The sequence below is a fragment of the Syngnathus typhle genome, linkage group LG18, assembly GCF_033458585.1.
Source record: "Syngnathus typhle isolate RoL2023-S1 ecotype Sweden linkage group LG18, RoL_Styp_1.0, whole genome shotgun sequence".
In the NCBI taxonomy this organism is placed as follows: Eukaryota; Metazoa; Chordata; class Actinopteri; order Syngnathiformes; family Syngnathidae; genus Syngnathus; species Syngnathus typhle.
Genome location: NC_083755.1, coordinates 279,813 through 292,711, shown reverse-complemented (window position 1 = coordinate 292,711; position 12,899 = coordinate 279,813). Strand labels below are relative to the sequence as shown.

At 43.5% G+C, this 12,899-nt stretch overlaps 1 protein-coding gene across 17 annotated transcripts in view; it reads left to right on the top strand.

Annotated features, from left to right (window-relative positions):
• The window catches only part of LOC133143015 (uncharacterized), a 97,997-nt gene that overhangs the window by 27,079 nt on the left and 58,019 nt on the right, over positions 1-12,899 (top strand). For 3 of the 17 annotated variants that reach the window (XM_061264731.1, XM_061264728.1, XM_061264730.1), the window contains 8 exons: positions 4,699-4,782; positions 7,969-8,185; positions 8,247-8,350; positions 8,591-11,740; positions 11,828-11,917; positions 12,008-12,105; positions 12,196-12,293; positions 12,377-12,891. The exons of 6 other annotated variants lie outside the window; for them this stretch is intronic. In XM_061264731.1, coding sequence (XP_061120715.1) covers positions 8,268-8,350; positions 8,591-9,587 — 1,080 coding nt within the window. In that variant the 5' untranslated portion in view covers positions 4,699-4,782; positions 7,969-8,185; positions 8,247-8,267 and the 3' untranslated portion in view covers positions 9,588-11,740; positions 11,828-11,917; positions 12,008-12,105; positions 12,196-12,293; positions 12,377-12,891. 8 more of the 17 variants (XM_061264732.1, XM_061264739.1, XM_061264738.1 and 5 more) reach the window with 8 other exon arrangements.

Below are 12,899 nucleotides of genomic sequence, written 5' to 3'. Positions count from 1 at the left end.
TGCGGTGGCGCACGGCGACCCGATATGACGTCATATTGTAGTTTTTTCCCCCTCGCGTTTACTTGTAGCCAACAAATCGGCGACTAAATATGACGTCACATTGTAGTTTTGACCGTCGCGTTTTCACTATTCTTAGGCATACTGTAATAGAAATAAATTTTTATGTTTAGTAGACAAACAAAGCATCTTGACAACCTGTTGTTTCAGTGTCCTATGTTGCAAAATCAATGTACATTTTGGCGTTAAATTGTTGCTTTGGAAAGTGACGTCACCACGCCTAGTCTCGCGTGAGTTATATCCGCTTATCGCGATTGTTGCGGCCCGCGCGCAGTGGTCAGTCACAGACGGCGCGTATCGAGAGAGACCGTTGCTGTGATCGTGTGGCTGTTTGCCAAAAAGTGAGTTATACATTTAAGTGTTACTCCTGTTTACTTTTGTGCTGTTTGTCTGATTCCACATTGTTTCGTGTATGCGCCGTTGGGTTGGTAGCTTCGGCGATGCTTTACATAAGTCGTTTATTTGGTTTCTTTTCTCAGTGAAGCATTGCCGCTAGCTAGCTAGCTAGCATTAGCGAAACGTCTTCGTTGCAGCTCGGCTCCGGAGTTCAATAGGCGTAAAGAGCTTGTAAAGAGCTTCAACATAAGAGGCGGTTGCTGTGTCGAATTACATTTTCTATATCAAACTTTGATACATTATATAATCGCAATAAATGTCTTTATTTCGTCGGCGCGTTTACGGTGGCGCACGACGACCGGATATGACGTCACATTGTAGTTTTCCCGCCTCGCGTTTACTTGTATGCTACAAATCGCCGACCAAAAATGACGTCATATTGTAGTTTTTTTCCTTCGCGTTTATTTACATGCCACAAATATATGGTTTTAAATTATGACGGGATTAAAAGTAATCATATGGCATCGTGGTGACATTTCAGGCTGTCATGAGATTAAAAATCATGTATACATTTACATATAAAGTACACATGTAAATCTAGGTCTCTTTTCTCATGCCAGATGACAAAATTACTTATACCTGCTCTCGTACAAAAGAAGCATCCAGGAGCAAATGATTAGTTTCTCAATTGTCTCAAGTTTGGGATATAGTCAAATAGCATTCATTAAAAAATAGGATGATGAATTATCATTAGTACTACAGTTGTGCATTGTGACTACTGTATCATTAAAAGCTGTTTTTGACTAGTTAGGAAATATTGACTTTCAATCTCGCCACCGTATTTCTCTCACTATTTGTAATCATAAAAGACATTCAAAGCATTGTGGAAATGTCAGTTAATTATTTGTTTCCTGCTTTCTGTTATTTCTTTCCTTGCAGTACATAACTACTTCCAAGGTGAGGCATGATTCAGTCAGTCAATTTTATGTTATCATCATTATAAAGTGATTGTATTTCAAGTTCCTGTGATGATAGCTTTGAAATCGTGATTAAATTTGGCTACTGTTTATGTATTTTAGTCAATGGTTTGTTTAATTTTGATTACTATGCTTATGTATTGTTATTGTGCTTTTGGTTAAGTAGTGAGCACTGAAGTTCAAAACCTGTGTCTTTTCCCATGCTGGATGACAAAATTACTTATACCTGATCTGATACAAAAGAATCATCCAGGAGCAAATTGTTAGTTTAGCATTCTTTTATGTTATAATTGGGGTCACTGTACCATTTACATTTTTACATTGCGGTAACATTGTATACTGTACATTAGACATGCTTCCGCCATAATCAAAGTTTCATTTTCTCCATCTCATAAACTCCTGTGCGAAGGACACCGTCACTGTACATCATTACATTGTGCCATAATATTTTCAAGATGTGATATACCACCCACAAATTCTTTAGTACCACATTCTTCTCACTATTAAGCCTCTTGTATACAAGTTAAAACTACAGTTAAAACAGTTTTGCATCTGATTTTTCCAATGTTATGTAATGTCTTATTTTAATAAATAACTTCATCAATTCTAATGTAATTTTGCTTTCAGTTCGTTGTAAATCGAAAGTATGACTAATTACATTGTACCTTATTGATATATGTTGTTTTTTTTCCTGCAGAGCTCTGTGACCTGCGGTTCTGGCACGCTCCGTGGACCTGTATTTCTGAGACGCTCCGTGGCCTGTAGTTCTGTGACGCTCCAGGGACCCTGTGGCTGACCCCCTATACCCTCTTTGTGGCTGCTCTATCTTTTGTCTTCTGTCTTCCTTCTATCTCACATCCATCATAACTTGCCATGCCGAGGAAAGGAAGGCGATCCCAGGCTGTAAAGTTGAGCTGGGAGCGACGTTTAAATCGTCGATGCTCCCCGCCGCCAGTTACATGCAGTGATCCAACCTTACCTACCCGGCATAATGACGTCACAAGTGCAGATTCTGCACGTTTTGAAACTCCTGACACATGTGCCAATACTGCACTTTTTGAACCTACTGCACTTTTTGAACCTGAACATGGCCTTGAGCCACACTTTGAAACTGAACGCGGTCATGCTCCACGCTCTCAAACTTACGCACGTGGTCATGATCCGCCTTTTGAAACTGACGCACGTGGCCATGATCCACTTTGTCAAACTCCTGCACGTGCCCTTGATGCACAATTTGAGACTGATTCCTGTGACACTGGGCCTGACATTCCCGCTGCAGCCACGGCTTCTGTGCAACCTCATTTGGTAACGTATGTGTTGGCATCTCACAGCCAAAATCATCCCAGATATGGAGAATTCAGAAACAGTCAATGTGTGGCTAACTCTGTTACATTTCTGGCTTTCTTGCAGGAGTTAAATCACCTGACCAGCTCTGATCTTGATGCTGTTCTTAATGTTGGCAATGAACTGTATACATGTACTGTTGCTGCACTGAAAGCCCAAGGATGCTTCTTGGACAGATTTCTGACGGCTGATGAACTTCCAGGGGTTGTGCGTGGTTTTTCTAAGCAGCATGTCTTAATAAAGAGTCAGTCAATGGGTGGTTTGTTCACCTCTTTCTACGGAGATGAGCTGTTCCTGAACCTTCGTGACAGACTCCGGTGCTTGACCTCAGGGGTCAATTGTGCGCTTCTGATTATGCGGTTAACGTGCATTGCTGTTTTCCGAGACCACCAAGGCAGGTATGGTTTTTTTGATCCCCACTCTAGAGGACGAGACGGCCTCCATGATGACAACGGCACAGCGATCATGATGGTCTTCACATGTGTGTCCGACCTGATCGATAAGTTGACGAAGGTTTATACAAGCTTGAGGTGCTCTGGCGATGAGCCATATGAGCTTGTACCGATCTGCTTCGAACCTGTTGAAGTTCCCGTAAGTAACCATGAGATGGCGCCATGTACACAGATTCCTCCCGTGATGAGCATCGATGACGCTGCCGCAAGCAGACCTGTTGCTGAAATTGTCCCACGTGTTGAGACGAGCGAGACTACACCGTGTGCAGGTGAACATCACTACCAAGAATTTCCCGATAACAGTGAAGTGGTTTTGACAACAGGTAAACAGCTGCCAAATGTGTCAAAAATTGCGAAATCTAGTAGGAGAAAGTTCCTACGACAAATAAAAGCACAGGAAACAAAAGAAAAATCTGAAGTAAGACGTAAAAAACAGGAACTAAAGAGAATGATGAAAAACTCTAAACAGAAGGAACAGTACAGTCAAAATGCAGAGGTAAGACAAAGGAAATTGGGTTATATTAGGACCCGTTATCAACAGGACAAGCGTTTTTGTGCCAAACAAAAGTCCTATTTTACACAACGTTGTCAGACAGATCCTGAGTTTAAGAAGAAAAACCGTTCCCGTTTCTCACGTCGTTATAGGACAGATGAGTGTTTTACGATGAGACGACGCGCTTACATTACACAACGTTATCGTGACGATGTTGCGTTTAAGAACCGACAGCGTTCTTACATCAATGAACGTTACCGTGACGATGTTGCGTTTAAGAACCGACAGCGTTCTTACATCACAGAACGTTACCGTGACGATGTTGGGTTTAAGAACCGACAGCGTTCTTACATCACAGAACGTTACCGTGACGATGTTGGGTTTAAGAACAGACAGCGTTCTTACATCACAGAACGTTACCGTGATGATGTTGAGTTTCGAAACAGGCAGCGATATTACATTACACGCCGTTATTTAAACAACCCTGAATTCCGATTAAAACATCAGGAAATCATGAGGCGCATAATGAAAACAAAATCTGATTCACTGAGGACCAAAACAATGCGCAGAGTAAGTACGCTTTTGAAAAAATACAAAGTCATAAACCGACTGTGTAGGGAGCGAAATGACTGTGTGCTTATGAAAGCTGTTGATGTATTCAAAGCCCAAATTAAGAATGGCCCCACATTTGTCTGCACTGTTTGCCACAGAGCATTGTTTCCGAACCAAGTACGCGCTTGTCAACGTAGATTTTATAAGAAAAACAGACATGTTGTTGCAAGTTGTCTCACGGGACAATTTGTCCATATCTGTGATGATGAATGTCAGGCCTCGTGCAGCGTACCAGCTGAAAGAAAACTGGAGTGGATATGTCACACTTGCTTTAGTCACCTCAAAGATGGTAAAATGCCTGCACTTGCTGTTGCGAACAATCTCACACTCTCTGATATTCCAAAGGAACTGTGTGGATTGAACATACTGGAGAGACACCTCATTTCCAAATGCATATCATTTGCCAAAATTGTACCTCTTCCCAAAGGTCAACAACGAGCCATTCGTGGAAATGTGGTGTGCGTGCCATCGGAAGTACAAGAGACGGTCAATGTCTTGCCCAGACTAAGAAGTAAGTCACAGATGTTGAGAGTGAAACTGAAGAGACGGCTTTGCTACAAAGGCCATCAGTTTTTTCAAACCGTCACTTGGTCCAAGCTAATGAGCGCTCTGATGAAACTGCAACAAGTCCATCCACAGTACAGAGACATAACTATTCGCGACGATGCGGACCTTTGCGACCCAACCCTCACTGACGATGAGAGCAGCTCCGATGAAGCGCAAATGAGCGACAGTGAGTACAATGAGGAAGCTCTGGAGGAGATATACCGATTTGAGAGTGATGCTCTGTGTGGGATGAACAGTGACTCACAACATGACAACAGCGGTAACAAACAGCAACAAGAAAATTCGGAAGACGGTGATCAACCAAATGGTGGAGTGATACTTGAATCATGTCTCCAACCCAATGATGTGTCGGAGGAAATTATGAGTTTTACAGAGGGCATTTATTGTGTTGCTCCTGCAGAAAGAAACAACCCAGTAAGCTTTTTCAAGACTCCCAAGCTTGAGGCCATGGCTTTTCCAGTGCAGTTTCCCACTGGTCAAAACACCCTCGATGAAGAGAGAGCAATTAAACTCACACCAAGCAAATATTTCAAAACGCGTCTGTGTTGTGTGGATGAACGCTTTGCTCGAGATACCAACTACTTGTTCTTTGCCCAGTTTGTGACTGAAATTTACCAGGCGACGTCGAGCATGACAATACAGCTGCGCAAAGGTAAGCCTTTTACCAGGGATGGTCGAAGGATAAACAATGCCATGCTTCAGGACAAACGTGAAGTTGAGAAACTGGTGCGCAGCAAAGATGCTGTCCGATTCATGACACCGCTGAGAGGTACGCCGGCCTATTGGGAGAGAACCACCAAAGATCTTTTTGCTATGATCCGGCAACTGGGCACACCCACGTTCTTTTGCACATTTTCTGCTGCCGAAATGCGTTGGGAAGAGGTCATCACCGCCATCAAAGCGCAACAAGGTGAAGTAGTGAATTTCGCCCAACTTGACTGGGCTACCAAGTGTGAGATCCTACGCAGCAATCCTGTGACGACGATGCGCATGTTTGACAAGCGTGTGGAAGCTCTGTTCAGAGATTTGATCCTCTCTCCGGCGCAACCGATTGGTGAGGTCGTCGACTACTTTTACCGACTGGAGTTTCAACACAGAGGAAGTCCTCACATTCATTGCCTCATTTGGGTTCGAGGTGCCCCTGTATTTGAGGAAGCCACGGATGAAGCCATCTGTCATTTTGTGTCTCGCTACATCTCGGCTGAGCTGCCGGACCCGCAGAAGGAACCGGAATTATACAAAAAGGTCACAGAGGTTCAGATGCACAGCAAAAGTCACTCCAAATCGTGCGTCAAACACCAAGGTGCAAATTGCCGCTTTGGATTCCCCAAACAACCGTGCCATGAAACAATGATTGTCAGACCTGCGCCCGTCGACGACGACAATCGAGATCAACGCAATGACGATCGGTTGGCGTCAAATGCCAAGCTTGTTCCCGTGCTAAGTCTGCTGAATGAGCCTGAAACGTCATCCCTGACTTTGCCGCAGCTACTGGCTAAATGTAAGCTCACCGGTGATGAGTACATGAACTGTTTGCGCATGACGGCCTCGTCCAGTTCTGTCGTGCTTAAGCGAGAACCCAAAGACTGCTGGGTCAACAACTACAACCGCCATTTGCTTCTTGCCTGGGATGGAAACCTGGACATCCAATACATCCTGAATGCCTACTCTTGCATCGCATACATCTGCAGCTACATCAGCAAGGCTGAACACGGTCTGAGCCAATACCTGAAATCGGTCATTGAAAACTCCCGCTGCGCAAATGTCAACGAGAGCGATGAAATGAAGCAAATTATGCAAGCGTACTCCAAGAAAAGAGAAGTGAGTGCTCAGGAATGCGTCGCACGTGCGTGCGGCTTGCATATGAAACAGTCCTCCCGCATGGTGGTATTTGTACAAACGAGTGACAATGCGCTGAAAATGAGTTATCCTCTCTCGCTCCTTGAGGGCAAAACGCAGGAATCTCATGAAGTGTGGATGACTGGCCTGCCGGAAAAATACAAATCCAGACCTCAAACAGAGGAATTCGAAGTCATGTGCTTGGCTGATTTTGCATCAATGTGCAGAATTGTTTATGGCAAACAAGCCAAAGGTAAGAATGTTTTGCCTCTGCTGAACGACATGGGCTTTGTCCAGAAAAGAACAGAAAAACATGCGGTCATCAAATACTGCAAATACTCTGAACAAAAGAATCCGGAGGAATATTACTGCTGCTTGCTCAAGCTGTACCTGCCTCATCGTGCTGATTGCCAATTAAAATCTGAACGCTGTCCTTCCTATCAGTTGTTTCATGATAACGCCTGTGTGCAGTTACCGTATAACGACTCTGTGGAGCGCGTGTGCCAAATTGTCAGAAGGAACAGAGAAAGGTATGAGAAATACAGTCGAGACATTGACAACGCCATCCAAGAGGTGGAGGAGAGTGGGCTCGTCATAAACGAATGGTGCCACCTGGCTCCCGAGAGTGAGTTGCAAAGACTCGAATGCGTTGAGGAAATGAACGCGAGAGATGAACCGAACGACAACGTGGAGGAAAATGTCCCGGACTATAACGTCAGGTCCAAAACAACGCAAATGTCCATCGTGACAGAGCCTGCTGCCATCGATCCCGCGGTGTTACGCGACATGTACCGTAACCTGAACCAAAAGCAAGCGTCCGTCTTCTACAAGGTCAGAGATTGGTGCATAAAACGTGTGTGTAGCTCAAAGCCCATTGAGCAGTTCTTCTACCACATCAACGGTGGCGCCGGGACCGGCAAATCTCATCTCATCAAGTGTATCCACGCTGACGCTACCAAAATACTGCAGAGACTACCACGACTGGCTGAGGAGGCCGACATTTCCAAGCAAACGGTTGTTCTCGCAGCTTTCACTGGCACGGCGGCGTTCAACATTTCCGGGGCAACGTTGCATTGTCTACTCAAACTGCCGAGAAGTCTCAAACCCCCGTACCACGGGCTGGGCAATAAACTGGACGAAGTCCGAGCCGAGCTGTCCATCGCCGAAATACTCATCATCGATGAGATTTCCATGGTGTCGAAAGACCTCTTCGCCTACGTGAATGCCAGGTTGAAACAAATCAAAGGAATTAATTTACCTTTCGGTGGCATGTCTGTTCTTGCTGTTGGAGATTTCTTTCAGCTCCCTCCCGTGAGACAGTCCAAACCTCTGTGCGTGTACGATCCTACGCGGCTGGACCACTGGCGTGACGACTTCAAAAAGATCACGCTCACCGCCATCATGAGGCAGAAAGACGATGTCGCCTTTGCCGAACTGCTGAACCGACTCCGCGTCAAAGAAAAGTCAGATGAACTGTCGGAAATGGACAGAGCTCTCCTTGCCACGAGGTACACTTCCCCAGAAATGTGTCCAAAGCATATTCTGCATGTTTTTGCCACCAATAAACAGGTGGATGGCCATAACTCTGCGATGCTGGAACTGCTTCATAAGGACATTGTGCAGATTGACGCGGATGACTACAAGAAAGACAAAGGAACTGGCAGAATGGCAAGGCAAGCTTCCCCTGTGCAAGGCGCTAAGAATGAGCTCCCGGACTCCATCAAAGTTGCCCTGGGTGCTCGTGTTATGATCACACGGAACGTTGATGTTCAATCAGGTCTGTGCAACGGGATGTTTGCAAAAGTTGTCAAATTGGTGAACTATCCAAATGAAGCCCGTGTCCAGAAACTTGGGTTGGAACTCGATCATGTGAGTAACACAGCGCGTGCTGCTAACCCCGTGTACATTGACAGACTGGAGGAGAAGCTGAACAAGGCTGGAGTGACGCGCCGACAGTTTCCCATCAAGCTTGCTTTTGCCTGCACGATCCACAAGGTACAAGGCATGACAACGTCACAGGCTGCAGTTTCGCTGAAAGGTGTTTTCGAACACGGCATGGGGTACGTAGCTCTGAGTAGAGTGACTTCGCTCAGTGGTCTGCATATTCTGCATATGGATGAGAGAAGGCTTCATGCAAATCCACAAATCACTGCTGCTCTTGCTGAGATGGCAGAGGATTCTTTGGAGAGCGTCATGCCCCTCCTTCACGTGATGCCGTCGGTAGATCGGGCAAATCACCTGGTTGTCGTCCATCATAACACCGAAGGGCTGTCTTGTCACGTGCAAGATATCGTGTCTCATCACGAACTGCTTTTCGCTGATGTTTTGTGCTTCACAGAGACACACCTCCAAGGATCAGTGGCCGATGGACGTGCTTGCTTGGAAGGCTACACGATGTTTTGCAGGAACCGAAGTGATTCTTACACAAACTGTCCTGACTTGGCGACAAAACGTGGTGGCGGCGTAGGTATTTGTGTCAAAAGTCACATCGCGGCCCAGGAAAAGAAATATGTTCAGGGTGTGACCGACATTGAATTTGTTGTGGTGAAACTTGAAGATCCCCTCAATGTGTTGATTGCTGCCGTTTACAGGCCTCCAGGCAACAGTCTGCGCACTTTTCTGCCAAGCTTGGGAAATCTCTTGCGGTACCTTGAAGTAATGGAGCATCATCAGATCTTGGTATGTGGAGATTTTAATGAAGATATGCTATCTGCCTCATTCAAGCCCATTCTTGATTTGTTCCGCTCGAAAGGCTACACGCAACTCATAGCCACTGCTACCACTGACAAAAACACATTGCTTGACCTCATTTTTGTCTCTCGACCTCAGTGTGCCCTTCATTCAGGTGTCCTGCAAACGTACTACAGCTATCACAATCCTGTTTTCTGTGTTTTGACCAGTGAAAGGTAAGTCACAGCTAAATCAGCATTTTCTAAAACAACAAGGATGGAAATCGAAACGTCAACGGTGTCGTAAGTGTATAATAATAGTGGTGGGATGCGGTGGGTGATTTGTTGACTTGAGGAGAGATGGGATCCAGAGTGGAAGTGCTCATTACTTGACCTCTTTTTCTTTCTCTCGACCTCTGTGCTCTTTATTCAGGTTCCGTGCGAACATACAACAGCTATCACAATCCTGTTTTCTGTGTTTTGACCAGTGAAAGGTAAGTCAAATCTATATCATGTTTTTCAGTAGTTGGAAAAACAACGAGGACAGACGTCGAATGGCGTAAGTGTATAATATTAGTGGTGGGATGTGGTGGGTGATTTGTTGACTAGAGATGAAATGGGATCTGGGGCTCAGAATGGTAAACGTAATGTTGCCATTAGCCTCACAATTTCCACATAGAAAATAACTACCAACCCATGTGGATAGCGATAGCTGGAAAAGCAGCTTTATACTGATAATATAAATTGGTGGCAATGAAATCCACCCCTATTTTGGACACTGAGGTTTGTGCATGATGCTAGCAATAAACCTGTTGCCTGGCTGGCATTACAAATGGAGAAAACATCGAATTGGAAAATACTTATCGATGGCAAAGGTTTGCTTGACGCGAGAAACATGCTTCCGAGTGAGTGAAGGGGAGACGGAGAGGAGTGGCCTTTTTAACTTGGATTCACTTTTATCATTTTTAAATGGTCCCAGGCAAATCATAGAAGAGTGATAAATGGAAACAAACCGTGAGTAAAGCCTTACATGAAACTGTCATTAAAAAGTATCATGAGTAAAGGTGGTCATACATGTAAAGACAAGGACAGTTGATGTAGCTGAACTCATGTCTGTGGTGGTAAGTTGAGGATGGGCCTGTATGTTGAGATGGAATGGGGGTTGTTGTGGACTCAAGTTCAGTTAAGGGAAGGCCAAGGCTTTTGAAATTTTCTACAAGCCTTCCCTTAACTTGATGTAACTTTTTAAAATTTTAAACTTTTTAGACTTTTTAATTAGCTTTCAAAAAGTCTTCCCTTAACTCAAGTTGATTTAACTTTTTAACTTGTAACATTTTTAACTTTTTAAACTTTTAACTTAAAATGCTCACTTTCTAAATTTTTAACTCTTGTAACATTTTTAACTTTTTAAACTTTTAACTTAAAATGCTCACTTTCTAAATTTTTAACTCTTGTAACATTTTTAACTTTTTAAACTTTTAACTTAAAATGTTTCACTTTCCAAATTTTTAACTTTTGAAACTTTTACATTTTTTTAACTATCTTAGACGAGTTAAGGGGAGACTTTTTAACGTTTTACATGTTTTTATTTCTGATTTTAGTTATAGAAAGGCCTTTTAAACTTTTTTTTTTAATTGTTTTTCACATTAATTACTTCATTTTTTTATGTATTATATTTTTTCTACGTCATAATCGTGAGGCGACAACAGAAAACAGACGAGGTAAGTTTCTCATCATTAGACATGTTTTATCTTTCTTTCAAAAGACACTAAATGCTGCTATTTCACTCTTCTGTATTTTAACAGTTCATTTTATGTGGCGAAAGCAGCTCATCCACAGTCCACTGACCAAAGACATCCTCTCTTTGGCCATGTACCAGCCAAATGCCGCCTTAAGTCCAGGAAAAGTTTTCCGAAAAGTGTCCCACCCCTCAGAACGCCGAACACAGGCAGTGAAAGAGTCACTCGGCGGGAAGAAAGACTTGACAATCTTCCACCAGAAACTACAATGGAGCTTAAAGCAAGCGAGGCAATGACCCCAGGAGCAGACACCAACTATGTATGCAACGTGGAAATGCCTAAATAGACTAAGATCTGGTGTTGGACGTGCAAAAGTCACTCTCGCCAAATGGGGACATCTGGAGGATCGGAACAGCGAGTGTGACTGTGGCACTGAACCACAGACCATGCAACACCTCCTCATGTGCCCCTGCTGGAACATCCCTGCACAGCATCGAATTTAGCAGAGTTTAACGAGAAGGGACAGAAATGTGTTCAGCTGTGGCTCAACCACATCTAGCCAAGCCTGTAACTAACTGCCTTGTAGCCACCATAAGAAGAAGCTCATCCCAGAATCGAGGCCAGAGGTAGCCATGACATATTACTTTATTGTAATGTAAGTGTAGAAACTCAATGTTTTTTTGATGAGAACCCACCTAACAGACCAAACAGAACTACTTTACAGGCTTTCTTGTCGTCACAGAGGGCAACAGTTTCAAGAACACCTGTACAAGGGAGGCCTGCATCATGGAACACAAACTCCCAAACACACATGACTTCTCCTGCTTCTTCTGTGAGTAGCCAAGACGGTAATTTGTCAGGAAGCGCTCTTTAATTTTACCGCTTCTCCTCAACATGAATTGATTAACATATTATGTTGCAGCACAGCGAGAGCCACGCATTTCAAGAAGACTTGTACAAGGGAGGCCTGCATCATGGAACACAAACTCCCAAACACACATGACTTCTCCTGATTCTTCTGTGAGTAGGCAAAGAGGAAATTTGTCAGGAACCACTTTTTAATTTTACCGCTTCTCCTCAACATGAATTGATTAACATATTATGTTGTAGCACAGCGAGAGCCACGCATTTCAAGAAGACTTGTACAAGGGAGGCCTGCATCATGGAACACAAACTCCCAAACACACATGACTTCTCCTGCTTCATCTGTGAGTAGCCAACAAGGAAAATTGTCAGGAAGCACTCTTTAATTTTACCCCTTCTCCTCAACACCTCTTTCATGTTCCTCTAGTATGTTCCTGGGTCTTGCCTGTGGTTCTACATGCATCCAGTCATGCAGACAGAGAACACTTTAGCCTTTAACTGTCGGAAGCTGTCCCTCTGCGAGGCCTCATAGTATAGTCTGTTTTCTGTTCTCATTCATTCATTCATTCATTCATTCATTCATTTATTTATTTATTTATTTATTTATGGATTGATTGATTGATTGATTTATTGGCCTTTCTATATTTCTTTGCCTTCAATTTTGTTTATTACGTTTTGTGTTTCCAATATGTGCATGTTCATTTCATCACATACAAGTCCAGTCCAATGTATACGTTCTTGCTTGTCATTTTGTATGTTCAGTATTTATTGAGTCAGTTAAACATTTTATCACTTTTTTTTATTATTTATAAGATTTCACGCATTATATATTCCATTCTGCCCAAAACAACTAATATCATGCTGTATTTTGGTTCCAAAAAGCACCATGCAACTGTTTTTTTTCCTTCTTGTTTAGAAGGAAAAGTGAAAAGTGTATGTTGACAACTTAT